This window comes from Vitis riparia, chromosome 6 (genome assembly GCF_004353265.1).
Source record: "Vitis riparia cultivar Riparia Gloire de Montpellier isolate 1030 chromosome 6, EGFV_Vit.rip_1.0, whole genome shotgun sequence".
In the NCBI taxonomy this organism is placed as follows: Eukaryota; Viridiplantae; Streptophyta; class Magnoliopsida; order Vitales; family Vitaceae; genus Vitis; species Vitis riparia.
The window spans coordinates 81984-100719 of record NC_048436.1 but is presented as its reverse complement, the minus strand read 5'-3'; the positions used below and the strand labels follow the sequence as shown (position 1 = coordinate 100719).

The 18736-nt window shown below is 34.6% G+C and overlaps 2 protein-coding genes across 2 annotated transcripts; one reads left to right on the top strand and one right to left on the bottom strand.

Annotated features, from left to right (window-relative positions):
- Positions 1 to 3922: 3922 nt before the first annotated feature.
- LOC117915884 (dnaJ protein homolog) lies at positions 3923 to 7357 on the top strand. The gene is made up of 6 exons (XM_034831624.1): positions 3923 to 4196; positions 5694 to 5859; positions 5975 to 6116; positions 6219 to 6491; positions 6604 to 6806; positions 6910 to 7357. The coding sequence occupies exons 1-6, from the start codon at positions 4047 to 4049 to the stop codon at positions 7227 to 7229; spliced, it is 1254 nt and encodes a 417-aa protein (XP_034687515.1). The 5' UTR covers positions 3923 to 4046; the 3' UTR covers positions 7230 to 7357.
- A 543-nt stretch (positions 7358 to 7900) lies between these two features.
- LOC117915885 (putative phosphatidylglycerol/phosphatidylinositol transfer protein DDB_G0282179) lies at positions 7901 to 13982 on the bottom strand. Its single transcript, XM_034831626.1, has 4 exons — positions 13690 to 13982; positions 13185 to 13286; positions 10160 to 10320; positions 7901 to 8405 (listed from the first exon to the last, which is right to left on the bottom strand). Exons 1-4 carry the CDS (start codon positions 13781 to 13783, stop codon positions 8298 to 8300), a joined length of 465 nt encoding a protein of 154 aa, XP_034687517.1. The 5' UTR covers positions 13784 to 13982; the 3' UTR covers positions 7901 to 8297.
- Positions 13983 to 18736: the final 4754 nt, after the last annotated feature.

Here is an 18736-nt window from a genome sequence, read left to right as displayed (position 1 = left end):
TGGACAGATGCTTCGCTTGAAGATTTGTAGGACAGCGTCCATGCTGCAAGCTTCCACTTGTAGGACGGCTTGGCCAAATCGTTTCACGAATTCCCTCAAGGATTCATTATCCTTCATTTTTATATTTTGCAAGGTGCTGATGTTCTGTTTATGCCGAGCGGAGCACATGTATTGTCCTACGAAAGCTTCTGAAAGGTCTTTGAAGTTGTCCACCGAGTTAGGAGGTAGGCGATGAAACCATGAGAGGGCCTATCCTTGTAGACTGGCAAGGAATACCTTGCACAGCAGCGGATCGTTGCCTATATCGAGGGTCATGAGCTGCCGATAATGCATGATATGGTCGAAGGGGTCACTACACCCATCGTACGTGGAAAACTTTGGTACGAGGAACCCCCTTGGGGGCTCGTAATGAATGATATGAGAGCAGAAAGGCATGGAGAGCATGTCATCCAGCCTTTTGCTAATGGAGCCGATGGGTGGCTCGTTTGGGGGATTTTTCCCAATGGATCGTACCGCTTGGTGCGGTGAAACGTTCTGCACCATGGGGGTGACCAAGGGGTCACGGTGCGAGAGAACGTTTTGTGGTATGGGGGTGACCGTAGGGTCATGGTGCACTCCCTTTGTGGTGTTTGCTGGTGGCTTGGGCCTGCCAGGCTGCTGGGGTCCTAGTCTCGCACGCATAACGCCCGATAACTAGGATCTTCTGTCACGCCGTCTCTTTGACGAGAAATGAGTGGAATCTGAGCTCTCTTCACGGGGAGCTCGAGGCATGGGTGTGTGTGGCTCCTGCGGCCTAGCGTTGTGTGTTTCAGGGATTGCCTCCACTGTTCCGGGGTAGATCGACTCCAGATGAGGCCTTGAGTTGGCTACTTGGCCTCTAGAGTGTTGACGATGGGGTGGCCCCGTCGATGATGCCTGGATTCGCAATATTGCATTTTCCTCTCTTAACCTTGTCGTCTCCTGGAGGAGAGTTTGCAGTTGTCGCTCGCTTGCTAACTGCCTTCTTTCGATGGCTTGGCGCCATTCAGGATCGTCTTCTTCTCCTCTACCAGATGAATGGCTTTGGGAAGGCGTGGCCATCTTTGCTAGCTACTGAATCAGCGAAAAAAGTTTCCCACAGACGGCGCCAATGTTGAGGCCTCGTATTCCCAATGATCCACGTAGTTGCCAAATGGATGAACGTACGATCTCAACTGTGATTCCTGATTCAGTGCCCTACAAAAGGCGTCCGGACAGGGTGTTCGAACACACCCTCCGATGGTTTTGTCAGCCATGGAAAGAGAAATAAAAGCAATTGGCACAGTCGGCCTTTTACTAGGTATTGAAAGGCTTACCTTCTTCTTTGCGCGAAGGTTCATATATATATCATTTAGAAACTCTCTCTCTTCCATAAATGATGGAAGGCTTTTTGGTTTACCATGATGCCACTAGGTGGTGGCAGGGAAATCATCATCCTACGAACAACTGTCAGAGATCGTGGGAAGTGACTTGCTGTCACTTCTGTCTTTTCACTCTGCAGGCATCGGAATATGATTTGTGACAGGGTGTCAGAATGACGTAGTGAGGCATGCTTGGTTTGGCCGGTGATCCGGATGAACATACCCGGATAGAATATGAAAGGTCGCCGGATGAGTGATGGCGGTGGTTCGGATAGGATGTTTTGCGAGTTCTGTGTGCTCTTTATTTCAGGGGTCCGGATAGGAAAGCGCGCCACGCGTACTTTTGGGGAAATCCAGATGTGGATACTCCGGATAGGATCATGTGCCATGTATCGTCAGGGGATGCGTGCCACGTGTCATCAGGGATGGGTCCCTACAATATGGTTTAAACAACAATTAAATGACAATTTAAATTAAATTTAAGAAATAAGTATACCTGCTTACATCCTCCTCAAAATTTAAATCCCTAGTGAATACTCCTAAATCAAATGCAATTTCTTAAGAGTCATTTGCCTCACCATAAGAGTGACCCTGATACACACACAGAGTGCAAAATATATAGCATTCAAAAACTAGTCATGATAAGAACACGAGTTAATGTGGAAATATAAATGCTAAGGTACAATTAAGAATTCAGAATTTTAATGTAGTTGTAGCAAGTCTAAGAATCATAATTGATCAAATGAAGCAGGATATAATAATGGCCTGATGGTAGTTTTCATGTGTAGGTTTAGGCCAACAAGTACAAGGAAAAATATTTTTAGCTAGATTGATCATGTGCATAGGAAGCCTACCAATAGTAAACAATGTGGTCTAAAACAACAAGAGAATTATATATATCTCAATTGTTTTCTTCCTTGCCTTGTGAAAGGGCTTTTGTATAGAAAAGTTGGGCTTGCTTGAAACAATTATATACCATTAGGCAAAACATCATACTTTTGTGGAGTTGTTTAAAACATTTATACAACAATTAGGTTATTGTTGGAGTTGGGTTTGGGTGCCCCAATGGGCTAACCCCACTCGACCCAATTAATGGGAGAAATAAGGAGAGCAATTTTTGGGAGTTTTAAAACTATCCAAAAACCGTTACTATTAAAAAAAGTTAAAATTCCTCTTGCTCTCTGAGAACTCTCTAGGAAAACAGAGAAATAATACAGTTTTCTGCTTTCTTTCCTTGAAAACAAAAGTGAAGAAATGTGTTTTTCTTCTCACCCTCGAAAAACAAGAGAAATAATACAATTTTTCTTTCTAAAAAAACACAAAGTCCTTTCTCTTGAAATTATTCATATTCTTTTTTGTGAAAACAAAGATCAAACCTCTTGTGCTGTGAGAAAAGAATTATTCTCATATTCGTAATTTCATTTATGACTTGAGATGAGAAAATTAGTCAGTGAAATAACTAATCTGGATTTTGAACATTTCAGAAAGTAATTCAAAAACCTTATTTTTCATAAGTTATTTTTTCTTCTAAAAAAATTAAAATAAAAAGTGATGGAACAAAAATAGAAAGGAAAACTAAGATGAGAGTATTGAGTATGGGAAAGTTTAGATACCATTTGTTAGGAAAAGGAAAATAAGATAACAGATTGACATAGGAAAGAGAGATCAAATTTATTATAATTTTCAAGATTATATGCTTTAAACTCTCTAAATTTTTCTCTACTCAAAACTTAATATACCATTTGTTTATATATCTTTTAACTTTTTCTTTTTATTTTTTTAGGAATATGTTAACCTTAATGGTTTCTTAATCCTAGTTAAACTTTAAAAAAAATTACCAAAGAATTTATGAATATTGATTTTCCTAAAAATAAAAAATAAATAATTTAAATCAAATCTCATTATAAAGAAAAAGTGACAACAGATGAAAGAAAAAAATTATATAAAATAGTTGCAATTAGATTTGAACTTGTGTTAAAGGTTTTCTTGTTAAAAAATAAGTTTCAAAGAAAGGATTATTATAGGATTTATTGTTGAGAATAAAATAAAAATAAAAATTGAGAGAAGAAGAAAGAAGAAGATACTTGTGAAAGAGAATAATGTCGATAATATTTTAAGATATATTGAAAATTTATAAATAGATTTATTAATAAGATTAATGTTTTAGAGTTGATGTATGAATTGAGGTGGATGCTAAAAATAATTAGCTGGGTGTAAATATAAATTTCCTTTAATCAAAAGATATTTAAAATAAAATTTCATTCCTTGGACGGAATCATTCCAGGAACATAGAAGGTCACAACTGAGAAGCTGCTGCCTAAGGCACGTAGAAAATGCCCGGAAGAGTCGGGGAAGCAGCCCCATAGGAAAGCATCTAGAAAGAAAATCTCAACCCTTGGACGAAAGATCATCCAACGGCCTACGTTCCTTCTTTCCCTACCAATAAAATCTGGAAATATAAAGAGAGTTCTAGACTCACCACCCAATCGCAAACGATCACAGCCGTTCGCTCCCTCTATATATGATACAAACCCCACTCCCAAAAGTTGACGTCCTTAGAGTTTCTGAAGACGCCGTTCTCTTAAGATCCAATTACGATTTCTGGGGGTTGGGTTTGGATTGGAAATCTCAGAGAAGTTAAGGTTCCCAGGTACAGATTGACGAAAAATGTTTGGAAGAGCGCCGAAGAAAAGCGATAATACCAGGTACTATGAGACACTGGGAGTGTCAAAGAACGCTTCTCAGGATGATCTCAAGAAGGCGTATCGTAAAGCCGCCATCAAGAATCATCCTGACAAGGGAGGTGATCCAGAGAAGGTAAATTCATTCCGTTTCTTATGTGATTTTTTTTTTGTTCTAAATTTTGTTTCTTAGTCTAGGGTTTGGTTTTGGTTTTTTTAATCTCTCTTTCTGTTATTTGTCTCTTTAAGATCCACTTCGAATTCAATGTATCTGGTGTTTGGATATCTGATTTTGGATGAGGTTTTTGGTAACGAGGATGAAATTCCGATGAGAAGCGGATGATTAATTGATTTCAATTTTTCTTTTTTCTTTTTTCAAAACACTTACCAAAAGATGGAAGAAAAAAAAAGGAGGTAGTCTATTTTCATTTAAAATTGAGAGATGTTCAACCCTTTTTTCAATTAAAATGTACATATGAAACTCCCTAAATACCATCTTCTTCCGCCTCTACACACCCATCCATCCAAAGCCATAATCCTTATTTCTTCTCCATTGTCTCTCGTTTTCTTCCTCTCTTTCCTTTCCTTCTCCTTCATCTTCCTCCTAATTTTTTTGTCATAACACCGAAACCAAAAAAAAAAAAGGGAAAAACTTACGGGTGCGGGCCGGTAAGATTTTGGGTGATATGTTAAGCGGTCGTCATTCTTGGACTGTAAAATTCATCTTTTTCGATTTTAAATTATGATTTTTCTTTGCTTATAGCAGATCAGCTATTGTTAATATGAATACAGCTTATGTTTGCTGTGAGCTGTTTTTGCATTTCTCGTCCAGCAGTGGTTTCTGTTTCCTCTTTTCCTTTATGGTTTTTGTCAATCTTGTGTACGTACGTATTTGGGTTGGGCCTCCTTTTGTTAGTCGCCTATTAATATTAACTGAGTCATCTATTTGCCTGTCAAAAGAAGTTCAGATCAAGAACTTAGGAATAGTGGTACAAACAGAATACTAATATGCTAACAGGTATGTTCCCCGATTGTGGTTTGTCAAGGTAGATAGAAGGTTGAGATTTGATGAACTCTTCCAAGTGATGCTGTTGGTGTATATAATTGATGTTTGATTTCTCTCAGTTTTGGGTGAATGGTGTTCTCCACTCTGTAACACTCATGAGCTGCTTTGTAGGGGCTGTAAAATGTCCAATATCTGAATTCCTTTTCATGCCTGACTCGAGCTCCCTGGTTTTGCTGAGGGCTCGGTGCAGGGATGGTTGCCTGGGATTGAGTTTAGTTTTTGAAAGGATCGTTGTTAGTTAAAGATTTTTTAGATAGAAAAGAATACGAGGATTCTGCTCCAGCTGTGGTTGCAGCCAGTGCAGCTCTATGTATTGGAAGGGGGTTTCTGGTTGTTACCACCTGTTTTGGGAAGTTTTCCAATGTGTTATTTATTTTATCATCATAGCAATTGAGTGGGGGTCCTGTGTGTTGGAAAGGCTTGGGACATTGTGGAATTTGTTTTTGTTATGGGTTGTTATTGGAATGGATTCACAGGTTTCTTAGCCTGATTGTATTAAAGCAATATGAAGTTTTTAGTTTTCCGTTGTAGTGGAACTGAATTTGAAACATTGGGTGTCTCTTGCAGTTCAAAGAACTTGCTCAGGCTTATGAGGTTCTGAGTGACCCTGAGAAACGTGAAATCTATGATCAGTATGGTGAAGATGCCCTCAAGGAAGGAATGGGTGGCAGTGGTGGTGGCCATGATCCATTTGACATTTTCCAATCTTTCTTTGGTGGGAGTCCATTTGGTGGTAAGATTTATGAACTATTATATATAATATGTGGTGTGATTGGCTTGGAGCTCAATTTTACTCAGAGCCCTGTGAAGAGCAATGCTAGATTGAGTTAAATCTTATTTGTGAGCAGGTGGTGGTAGCAGCAGGGGAAGAAGGCAAAGGAGGGGAGAAGATGTCGTCCACCCCTTGAAGGTTTCTTTAGAGGACCTTTATATTGGGACGTCAAAGAAACTCTCCCTCTCAAGAAATGTAATATGCTCGAAGTGCAATGGGTGAGTAATTCTGTGATGCACTCAAATTTTATAATGATTTCATTTACTTTTTATTGCCCTGCTATGTGCTTATATGGGAGGTTATCATGTAAACAATGACAGAAAAGGGTCAAAATCTGGAGCATCAATAAAGTGTAATGGTTGTCAAGGGTCTGGGATGAAGGTTTCAATTAGACAACTTGGCCCCTCTATGATTCAGCAGATGCAGCATCCTTGCAATGAATGCAAAGGTACTGGAGAAACTATCAATGATAAAGACCGCTGCCCACAGTGCAAAGGTGAGAAGGTTGTTCAGGAGAAGAAGGTGCTGGAAGTCATTGTGGAAAAGGGCATGCAAAATGGACAGAAAGTTACATTTCCTGGAGAAGCTGATGAAGCGGTATGTTTTGATGAATCTTATAATACTATCTATAGATAGATATTTGTTGATGATTTTATCTGCTTGTTTTGGGTATTATTGCAATTGATGAGGGTGGTGTCATTTTGCAGCGCCTGACACAGTCACTGGGGATATAGTTTTTGTCCTCCAGCAAAAGGAACATCCAAAATTCAAGAGAAAGGGGGATGACCTTTTTGTGGAGCACACCTTGTCCCTCACTGAGGCTCTCTGTGGTTTCCAGTTTATATTGACGCACTTGGATGGAAGGCAGCTGCTTATTAAATCAAATCCTGGGGAAGTTGTCAAGCCTGGTTAGTAATGTCATATCTCTATGTTTCTTTTCATTACATGGCTCTCTCTGTGTGATTTGGTCATTTAAATGTTGACTGGGGGGTGGGGGAGTTGTTAATGCAGATCAGTTCAAGGCAATCAATGACGAGGGAATGCCAATATACCAGAGGCCATTCATGAGGGGGAAGCTATACATCCAGTTCAACGTGGAGTTCCCGGACACACTAAGCCCAGAGCAGTGCAAGGCATTGGAAGCTGTGCTGCCAGCAAGGGCGACTACACAGCTGACAGATATGGAGCTGGACGAGTGTGAGGAGACCACACTGCATGATGTCAACATAGAGGAGGAGATGAGGAGGAAGCAGGCACAGGCTCAGGAAGCATACGAGGAGGATGAAGAGATGCCTGGTGGCGCTCAAAGGGTGCAATGTGCCCAGCAGTGATGAATTCTAATACCAGAAATTTCATTTTCACAAGTATTAATACAATCCGCAAATGTGTGTTGTCAACTACAAACCTGGATAACTGTTACTACATTCATTATGGTGGATGATGAAATTCCCATTCCTCACTTTGGCCTCTTTCCTAAATTACTTCAGCACTCGCTTACCACCAGCCACCTGCCACCTGGATCAAGAGGTGGCATTATAGTCTTACCCAGCATGATAAAAATGATTTTAGGGGGCTTAAGTCGTCTTCTCACCCTGTTATTCTTCTCTCTATGCATCTGCTCTAAAAATGGAAATGTGGGTTATGACATTTGTCATTATGGGGGTTGGAAGCGGCAGCAGGATGCGTCTCACCTCACGACATCTTATGAAAGAAACAAAAAAAGAAAAAAAAGCCAATGAAAAGTTTCTCTAAATCTGTTGGGGCCGTCACTTGACGCTTTTCATTAACGGCATTATATTTTTTGCAACACCACCATCATGCCATCTTTAGTAATCTACGTTCTTATAAACGAATCTCAAACTTCTTTCTTATTGCTACTTCTTAGTTCCTATCAACATTTGTTTTTAACATTTTACCTTGCATAAAAAAAAAGGTCTTATATACTGTAATAAAGTTGCTACATTTTGAGGGTGTCGGGGGTTTGGGATTTGCTTTTGTCAGCTTACAACAAAAGCAAACATGTACTTCATTGAATCATAGAGGTACATTTGGATGCTCCCCACATCACACAATTGATGAGGGCAAATAACGTCTTCAAAGGAACAAAGTTTCTCCAATCCCTAATATTCTTCAGCAATTGTAAATGGAGAAACAGTGTATTCACATTCCTTCATTTCCAAAACAGAAGATAAAAAGTATCCTTTAAGAGTAGTCACATGGTAGATGGTACAAGATAACATGAACAGTTGCATCTGCATCCGGACAGCCATATATCGTTTTAAGATGTTCCATGACTTTACAGGCGTAACATAACGAGTTCCTGTGACTTTCTTCTTTTTTTTCTAACAAGCAAACATGACAAAGATGGATTATGCGAAAACCTCTTTAATTGTTCACTCTTAACTATCAGCCACATAAGACCCAAAACCGATGTTGAAATTGAAGGTAATGCAGGTCAGCTGATGCTTGCTCTCATCCTCCATCTTCATCTTGAGAGTGTATGAGCCCTGTACAATACCAGACGCTGTCAGCTAATGAAATACCCAAACAAATGTACTTCTATCAATATAGCAATATGATAAAATAATAATAAAGATAATAAATGTAAATTCTCTCTCAGGTCACTAAAAATGAAGGAATGCAAGAAGAAAATTTCGAATATTAAATTATGTTGGCCACCTATCAATCCCACAAGATAGAGCTTTCTCCAAAGTCATCCATCACAGTGGCAGTATAGTTTAGAGCCTTTTCCAAGCTCGTTGCCATGATTTTTCCATTGACACTTAGATTGTAGGTTTGCCCAAAGGTTTGATTGAGGTACCATCTACAGGCATTAAAAACTAAGTAAAGGATTTGATCATTTTCAGTGTCTCAAAGGAAGAAGGGCCCTGGAAATTAGATGCTTGAATTCACACAATTATTGATATTTTAATGGGTTAGGTTTGCTCTTTCACTCGGATGAAATTTTAATGGGTTGAGTTTACTCTTTCACTTGGATGCCTGGATTAGCTAACTAGGTAGCAGATCAGGGTGGCTAAGCCTTGTTGATGGAACCATTTACATTCCCTTCCTCCCTAGGTCTTGAAGGTGCTATGCTAGTTTGATTCTTCCCTTTTTTCTCTTCTTTTTTCTTCTTTTGGACACATCTTTGTATGATCGGTTAGGGGATGGTTGGTAGGAGAAGAGGACAACCAACAGTTAAATGGAATCATCTTCAGTGATTTTGTAGAATGAATGGTTGTGGGGGTAACCAATGTAGCTGCTCCCGTAGAGTATATGTGAATAAGGCCACCTGTTAGGCTAACATTATAATTATAAATAAGTTAATAACAACAGTCTCAACTCAACATGGCAAGCAACAATAGAACACTAGGAAATAAATTAGAAGAAGCTTCTAAAATAGATGAAAATGAAAAGGCAAAAAATGAAAATATATATATAGAATGCATAGAGGTAGTAAGAATAAGGAAACATGAATAGACAAACCAGGACAAATGAAATCAGTAACAAATGCAGCAATATCATGGAACTAAGTAAATTGACATGATTCAATCATGCCTAAGAAGATTGATAGCCACATTGAGGGCCAGTACAATGAGAGATTATAAAGTATTCCCTAATGACATGACATTGCACAGCTATAAAATCGGGTGCTGCACTGAAAAATGACAACTCCAAAAGCAAATCAATGAATCAAAGATATTTATTGTTGTGAATCCAATAACCAAGCAGAATTTTCAGAATTGATGACATCATTATCAAGACATACTAGTACTAGGGTCTAGATAAGAGAGGCAACATGATCTTGAATTACTGATACCATGTCGCAAAAAGGTCAAATGGAAATAACAAGGACTTAGAACAATCATTTATGTATACAAACAATCTAAAGTAAACTACAGATAAAGAAGATAAGAACTTCCACAAGTGAAAAAAAAAAGATATGGGGAAATGTTTTTCCTTGGAAGGTTCAAAGTCTTGCATGGTATATGAAGTCCAAAAAGAAAGTGTGCCTGAATGATGGAGTCAACATCTAAGAAAATTGTACCCAAAGTCTAAATGGGAAAGATGTTTGATGTTTTTATTCAGTAACCATTCATGGTAATACGCCCCTTGATTCAACTGAGTCACCATTTTAGCATGTACAAAAGTTTGGTAGTTCATAAAATAAATCAAAATAAGAAGTGAGGCCAATGAATCGAGCAAATCCAAATTAGCATAAGAAAGCACAAAATATAAAAGCAAGTAAAGTGTGGCATACTGGTGGGGTGAATCCTGGAAGCATTTGTGAATGAGAGAGCTCAAAGTTGCCTCCTGAAATAGGACAGGATGTCTCCTCACAAAGATTATGGCTCTCTGTGTGGACATGCACCCCAAATAATGAAACCTCAATCACCACTTTACCTCCAGAGATAGCCTCACCTGCATGAAAAATACAGGATATGTTTATTGAGGAAATAGCAAAGAACGTACAAAAGCCATCAGCAGTTTTTCATATTTAAACATGATCATGCACCTAATTATTTAAAGCATGAAAGATACAAGATAAGTTTATTGAGGAAATGGAAAATCATGTCTGAAAGACAAAAACAACAGTGTTTTGTTCATTTAAACATAACCATCACATACTCAGTAAATTCTTCTTTTATATCTTTCCTGTCACAGGGATCAAAAGAAACTTTCAAATGGTGTTATCAAACTTTCAGGAACAAAACAGGAGGATAAAGGAGTAAGCATAATGTTATGGTTTTAGGGCATTTCTAATTGAAAAAAAGTAAGGCCAAGAAAGCAACTAGTTCACATGCATTGGTTCATGTCACCAAAAACACTCATGTACAAAAAGGACTTAGAAGCACTCACAGTTACATATAAAATTTTAAAAACATAGTAAAGTGCAGAGTTTTTGATGTGTATTGGATATTTATATCCAGAATGGGAACTTATATTTAAAAAAGCAAACATTTAAATATAAAAACCTAACTTTGGGAGTCTTTATATTTTGAGTTTTAGTAACTAATAGTTATAGGTGTGCATTTTATCAGGTTCAGGGGAGCAGCCCTATCTATGTCTGCCAACACCAGCCTAAAAGGGGGTGTTTTCCTGGGTTCAGGCAGGGAATGTACACCTGCCACTGTTCAAAACAGTATTGGCACTTCATGTATGGATGTAGGTGTACTAAGACAAGAAGAAGAAGAAGAAGAAGAAGAAGGAGAGAGAGAGAGAAGCCTGTTGCATTACCTAGTAAGAAATTCTACACTGCATGTTCACTTGTGACATTGGGTTTTAGGCAGTTTTGGAAGCAGAATGAAATAGAAGTCATTACATGGTCTGGACTCAGTGCTGAGTTCATTTTCTATATTGTAAATCATATGAATGTACAGTTAACAGTTATTTCTTGAAACAGAGTTGTTGATGTGTTGAGCTGAAGAGCTTCTCCACTATCAAATTTGCCTATGGAAGTGAACATTTATACTTTCAAAGAACTTTATGTGAGTGATCCTTATTTTGGTCCCCATAGGCAAGTAACCATGGTAAACAACTTAATAATTATACTACTCATGAAGAAGTCTGAAAGAGTTCATTTGTGCACTCTGATTGTTCTTTATGAGAGAAGAACATTATGGAGAAACATGGAGGACTTTTTGGTCATGATAACAGTTTGACACCGGTAAGAAAATATCATTTTTGGCCATATATACTAGGTTGTAGACTTCACTCCTATTCCCTCTTCATCATGGATAGAAGCAACTATGAAGTTTGTTTTTCGCCTCTTATAAATTACTTAGTCACCAAAGACGAAAGGATTCTATTTTGCCCATGGTGGACAAATTTTCTGAACCTGCCTATCTATTCCGAAATAACATGGGTGCATGATCTTCACACTAACACTTCAAGCCATGATTCAAAATGTATGAAACAGATTAAAACTTTGTAGAAGAAGATAATAACTTAATTGAGATTGAACAGTGCATGTTATCCACAAGAAGGAAGTTAAATGGAGGATATTAGCCATATTGTTGAAGTTTTCCACTCAGTTTCTTTTAGGATTTTAACTGCATGTTCCTGAAAAAAACTGGCACTTATTTTAGTTATTTGCTTTCATGAGATTACAATTGTTATATCATTTATACATGGTTAAAAGAAGCATCAATTGTGGCTGAAAACTCACAGACATTTGTTTTGCGTTTGTAACCATCAGTCCCCTTTTTCTGAGTTCTTAAGCAGAAGTGGCTTTCCAATTTCTGGGCTCTGATCTACTTCAAGATGTATGAGAGGACCCTTGGGTTCCTTATATGAAAGGCTTTAAAGCTCATCACCTAATGAGCAGCCATAGACTATATAAGTTGTAGATTTTCTCAGGGAGATTTTCTCACCAGCAAATGAGTGGCAAGATTTGGAAATTACAGCCACCTTGCACCAGTCTCTCCAAGCATAGCATTGCCTAGATTCAATCAAAGAATCATTGGTTTAGTTGTGTTTCTCTAGAGTTATAATCACCAATGCAGACTTTTTTCTGAAATTTCCAACAATTGGCCTCAAGATATAGCCACAATTATGGTAGAACTTTGGGTTTTAAAATTATCATTTGAGTCTTTTCTTGAAGCCTATGACTATATGATGATCTCTATTTGATTTTTGAAACTAAGATAGTTGATCAAATTCATTCAGATTTGGTATCATATGGTTAAATCATGACCATTTGTGCCAATGCTTATAAAGGGAAACCACAATCTAGAATTTCCACTTTAACCACTGTGTAACCATAAATTTAAGTGGATTTATCAATCCTTATTCCTTCTTTACAAGGGTCGCTTCTGTAAGTCAAGCCAAAAATGTTAAATACTGCGGCGACTGTTTGTTTGTTTGCTGCTGTCATTCAACCCTTTCCTACAAGGGTTGCATCAACGGGATTCATCAAGCCAAGTATCTTAATACCACACTTTGGGAATTGTTCTCTCAAACAAAGGTTATATTTTAGAACAACAATATCAAATTCCAACTGAAAGCTCAGAACAATTATTGATTTCCCTGTGAATGCCAGACCCAAGAAAAAAGGAGTCCATGATATATAACAACAATTTACATCATACAAAAATGCTATACCAAAATCAAATGCCTATAATCAGAACCAGCATTCAAATCGCATTAAATGAAAAATACAAGACCAAACAACAAATTAATGAGACAAAGCGATCAGCATAGTATTATTTAACAGGGCCATAGTTTCAAGCCCATAAATGTCATAAAAAGAATATTAACAAACATGGCCAGATGTGAGATTTTACCTGCAGAAGCGGCGATAGTGAAGGTGGCTGGCTTGCCTGGGACAATAGGATCCGGAGAGATCTGAATATCCTGGACCTTAACAGCATACTCACCTTTCTTATCTGCATTCAGCGCCAGAAAATAGTGTAACTAACACGCACTAGGACCAGATATTACAAATTTAAATCTCCCTTGTTTTGCAGGAAAGTTTCCCGGAAAATCCGGGAGCATCTTTTGTCGGCCGTCTCACGGAAAAATACCCATGAACATAAAGCAAACAGACACTACTTCCACTTAAAAACAAACAGAGCCTAAGATTTCCGGACATTGGAATTCACTCCGTTTGGCTGCAGAGAAGCAAGGAAATCGAATCCCTGAGCCTTTCCGGATTATTTACTATATTAAAAAAAATTAAAAAAAAAACCATAAATAAACAAACACGAATCCAAATATCACTTTGTTTTTTCTTCCTCCATTTTCTGAAGAACCAAAGGGATACGAAAAGATGAAACGAAAACCACTCACCGCAGTAGCTAACACTTTTGGCTTGGATCGAAGGCACAAGCAAGCAAACAGCGAAAAAAAGAAGAAGAGTGAGCTTTAATTGACACAACTCCATGGATTCAAAACCAAATCCACAAACAAAATTGAGATTTTTTCTTCCCCCCCCAATTTAGGGTCGTGCGGAGGAAGAAAGTGTATGAAGATGCCAAGTTCCTAGAAAATGATAGTTTGTGTCTTGAGGCGCAGGTACCGATTGGTATAACCCTTTCTTGTTCGCTGTGTCTAGGCAGGGCAGGTGAGTGCCGTGAGGCTGACGAAAGACGATAAAAGCAGCATATTCGATTTTATAATTTTTTTTTATTAAAAACCGTCCACGACACCGATCACTGTAAATCACATTTACGAATTTCGGATTTTTGGAGCAAAACTCTCTTTTATACTGGAAATCTAAAAAAATAAAATAAAATCATGCAAATAGAATGTTTCATAAGTTTTTCCTTTAGCTAATTTAAAAAATATAAAAATATTTTAAAAAATACATCCATTTTTTTATAAGTAAAATAATTATTTTCTGAAATACCATATTACTTAAAAATATTAAATAAAATTATTATATTATAATTTGATAAAAATATCTTATAAATAAATATATTATATTTTTTACAAGTGTGTTTTAACTGAGTGAAAATTAATATTTTATTTTTATAATTTTAGCTTTAAAATTTTTATATTTTTAATTTTAAAATTTTCTTATTTTAGTAATCTCAAATCAAGTGTGATTGTAAAAAAAATTATTAATTGGTGTTATAATATGATAAGCAAAAAAGTTATTTTAGAAAATAATTATTTGATATATGAAAAAATAGATATATTTTGAAATATTTTAACAGATGAAGATAAAACTAATAAATAAAATTTGAATTTCTTTATTTATTTTTTAAAATTAGTGGATCAAACCCCTATTTTCCCAAACATTTATATTATTTTTTAATTAATTCTTCTATTTGTATTTTATAGATGGTGTGTAAGTTCAATTTATGTTAACATTACATTTAATTTACATCTTATTAAGAACAAAAAAAAAAAAGTTGCTATTGTATTAAAGTTGAATAATTTCGACTAAAATTTGAATACTATATTATAATAAAATCATAAATCATATTTTTTAAAAAATAATAATAATCATCAATTTTACTAGATATTTTAATATATAAATGTTAATGTCTAAATGAAATTAAATAATAATATTTTAAAAAGTAAAATATTTTCATAAGGTGTAACAAAATAAAATAAAATTTTAGAAAAATATAATTAAAGTTACATTATATTTTTTTCTACTTTCTCACAACCAATCATAATGTTTCAAGAAAAAAAAATTGCAAGTTTGATGTTTTCTTCTTATTTTTATTTTATATGACCTCTAATTACGGGGAAGGATATGAAAAATAATGGGTGGCTATCAAATGTGACAAATTTATTTATTTATTTGTTTAGTATTAAACTAAAAATAAAAAATATAATTTTGAAATAATGGTAGTCTTATATAAAATAAAATGTGTTATGGTATTTTTAGATTGAAAAAGTGAAAAAGAAAATTGATCAATGAATAAGACTTGTTTCTTTGGGATTTGTTTTCCAACTAATTTTTTTTTAAAGAAACTTACTTATATTTGGAGGAGAGATAATAATAATTCAAAACTAGTTTTGATCTATAGATTTTTAGTGTTTATTGGGTTAGTTTTTTGAGTTTTAAATTATTTAAAAAAAATGTTTAGATTCATTGATATATTCAATATATTGAAAGTGTGTTTTATAATAATTTTAAGAAATATTTTTAGTTTTTTAACAGTTAAATGATGAAATGTTAGAAAAGTTAAAAAGACTTCCTAAAATCGTTACTAGATGAGTTTTATAAGTTTTATTTAATTTAGAATTTATTTGGTTAGTGAGAAAATTATATACTATTATAGTAATTTCATTTATTTAAAATTTATTTGTCTTGTAAAAAATTTAGAAAAACATTATATTCAAAGAAGAAATTAGTAGAGTCATTCTCAATCAATTTTGGTGTTAATGGAGTTAATTTTTTAGTCTAGATTATTTTAGACAAATAATAAAAGTCATTAATGAATCCAACTTATTAATAGTGCATTTGAGAGTGTTTCAAAATCATTTATTAAATGTTTCTCTAAATATCAATACAAATGATTTAAAAATTTTTGGAAAGTGTTTTTAAAATTTAATTAATTACTTAGATTTTTTTTTCCCTCCAAAAACGTTTTTTTATATTAGAAATATTCTTTTAATGAACTGCCAAACAAAATTTTAGAATTTGTTTGTTTAGTAAGAAATTTATGAAAATATAGTTATATGTAAAAATAAATAAAAAATAAAAAAATAACATCATTGGAAACCAATTTTTGTGCAAGAATTTGTGCTATTAATTGAGTCAATTTTAATTTTATAAATTACTAAACTTATCAAAAAATTTAGCACATTTGGCCTTCTTTGATTTGAAACATAGTTGCTTAGTAAGAAAATTTAAGGAAATTAAAGACGCAGAAAAAAGTATGTCTAATTTGGAGAGCGGATAGACTTATAGGGGAAGAATGGAAGGAGGTGAATTATCTTAATCTATTTTCATTGATTTTTATTTTATCTTTTAATCTTCTTCTTATTTGTTGCTAATTTCATTTTATTCCTAAAAAGAGTTGAAAATGAGTTTTAGTTGTTTACCAAAACTATTAGAGGGCAACTAAATAAGTTTATTTTAAAAATAAATTTTTACTTTCAAAATAAGAAAACTGTTTTTTAATTATATGGGTGATGTCAATTTATTTTTTAATTGAATAGAAAAAACTAATTATAACTTAATAAAAAAAATTAAAATATTTGGCTCTCTTCATTCAAAACACCATCTAAGTTATTAGACTTTTTCTTTTTATACCCAATCAGAAATTACCTAAACATTTTATTAAATTAAAAAAAAACTATTAATTCTAACAAGCTAATTCAAGGAGATTTATCTTTCGCAAATGAAGGGGGGAAAGACCAAACTCAAAGTGAAAACTGGTGCTAAGATTATCGAATAATATTTCTATTTTATAAAAGTTTACGTGTTTCTTAAAAAAAATTTATTTATTTTGATTAAAAAAGGAGAATAATTATACCAATTACTTGGACGGTTGGACTCATATGTGGGCACAAGGAGAGACAAAAGGTGGGGGAAATGATGGTCGGTTGTGAGTGGTCACTGGTGGGGGCCGAGGAGGCATGCGGAGCGCTAAAGGCAAAAAAATATACACGTATAATAAATGTTTAAATTAGGTTTTTTGAGAAACTGATGGGGTCACCAATTATTTATGATGAATGATTATATACATGTGATACAACCAAAATTATGTGAACGAAGTTGGATGTGGAAGTGAAGCTTCCCTGCAAAAGGCCAACTTGGGAACGTGTCATCATCTCATTTAATGTTTCAAGCTGATCTCTCTACTTGGACGGTCATGATTCAAAATTACTCATCGGGTTCCTGGTTCCCTCTGCTCTTTTTAACGTAAAAACCATCGTACAGATGTGTTTATCACGTCAGAATGAAAAGTGGAGAATAGATAAATGACCGATGATAAGAATGAATATAATGGAAATGAAATTCAAATTTTAATTTATCTAAATTAAAAGATATTTTAATTTATCAGTATAAGTTATTTTTAAAAATATGTTTTAAAAATTTTAAAAACTAGAAACATTTTTAGATAAGGTGTTTTTAATTTTTTTTATTTTGACTTTATAAAAAGCACAAATTAGAAATTCAATATATACAATATAAACTAAATTTAATTGAAATCTCATTTAAAATAAAGTAAAATTTTAAATTAAAAATAAATAATTTTTAATAAAATATGAATATTACTAACATAATAAAATAATAAATTATATTTTTAATTAATATTATAAAAATATAGATATCAACATTAATTGATTTATTTTATTAAAAATGAATAATAATAATAATTCAAAATTAATAATTTTTTGTTGTAAAACAAGAACAAATACAATCCAAATCAAAGTAGTAGAAATGAAATATATCTTACTTTGATATATAATAGGGAAGAAGAAATCAGAGAAAAAAGTTGAGAGAATGAAAGAAAGAGATAGAGAATGAGATGAATAACTTTTCTTTCTTTTTCTCGGGATGCTCTTACATGGGTGTAAGAAGCCTTTTATAAGCTTCATAATATGAACTCCCATTACTCATCTTAAAGATGAGTAAATGGAATTCGTAATGACCATCAATGTGGTCATTCACCACTCTTCATTTACAACACTCCCCCTTAGATGACCACCATATTAAAAGAATATGTCTCATTAAAACCTTGCTAGTAAAAAACCTTATAGGAAAAACCTAGCGAAGGAAAAAAACTACAATATTATTTTCTTGGTATATTAGGACTACCTCGTTAAAAACCTTGCTAGTAAAACCCAGTAGAACAAAACCTGGACGAAGGAAAAAAGAGTACAGTACACTAACACCCTTTTACAAGCTTACTCCCCCTCATGTCGATATCCTTGAGTTGACGCATTCCAATCCTGTGTATTAACTTCTTGAATGTTGAGGTTGACAATAATTTTGTGAATAAATCTGTTAGATTATCACTTGAGTGTATTTGCTGCACATCAATTTCACCACTCTTTTGGAATTCATGTGTATAAAAGAATTTTGGTGAAATATGTTTAGTTCTATCTCCTTTAATATAACCCCCTGTTATTTGTGCAATGCATGCAACATTATCTTCAAATAATATTGTTGGGTCACCTTTGATAGAGGAAAGTCCACATGATTCCCGAATATGCTGGAACATAGACCTTAGCCATATACATTCACGACTTGCTTCATGAATTGCCAGTATTTCTGAATGATTTGATGATGTGGCCACCATTGTTTGTTTGACAGATCTCCATGAAATAGTAGTACCATTGCAATTAAACACATACCCTGTTTGTGACCTACCTTTATGTGGATCTGAAAGATATCTTGCATTTGCATATCCAAGCAATTATTGTT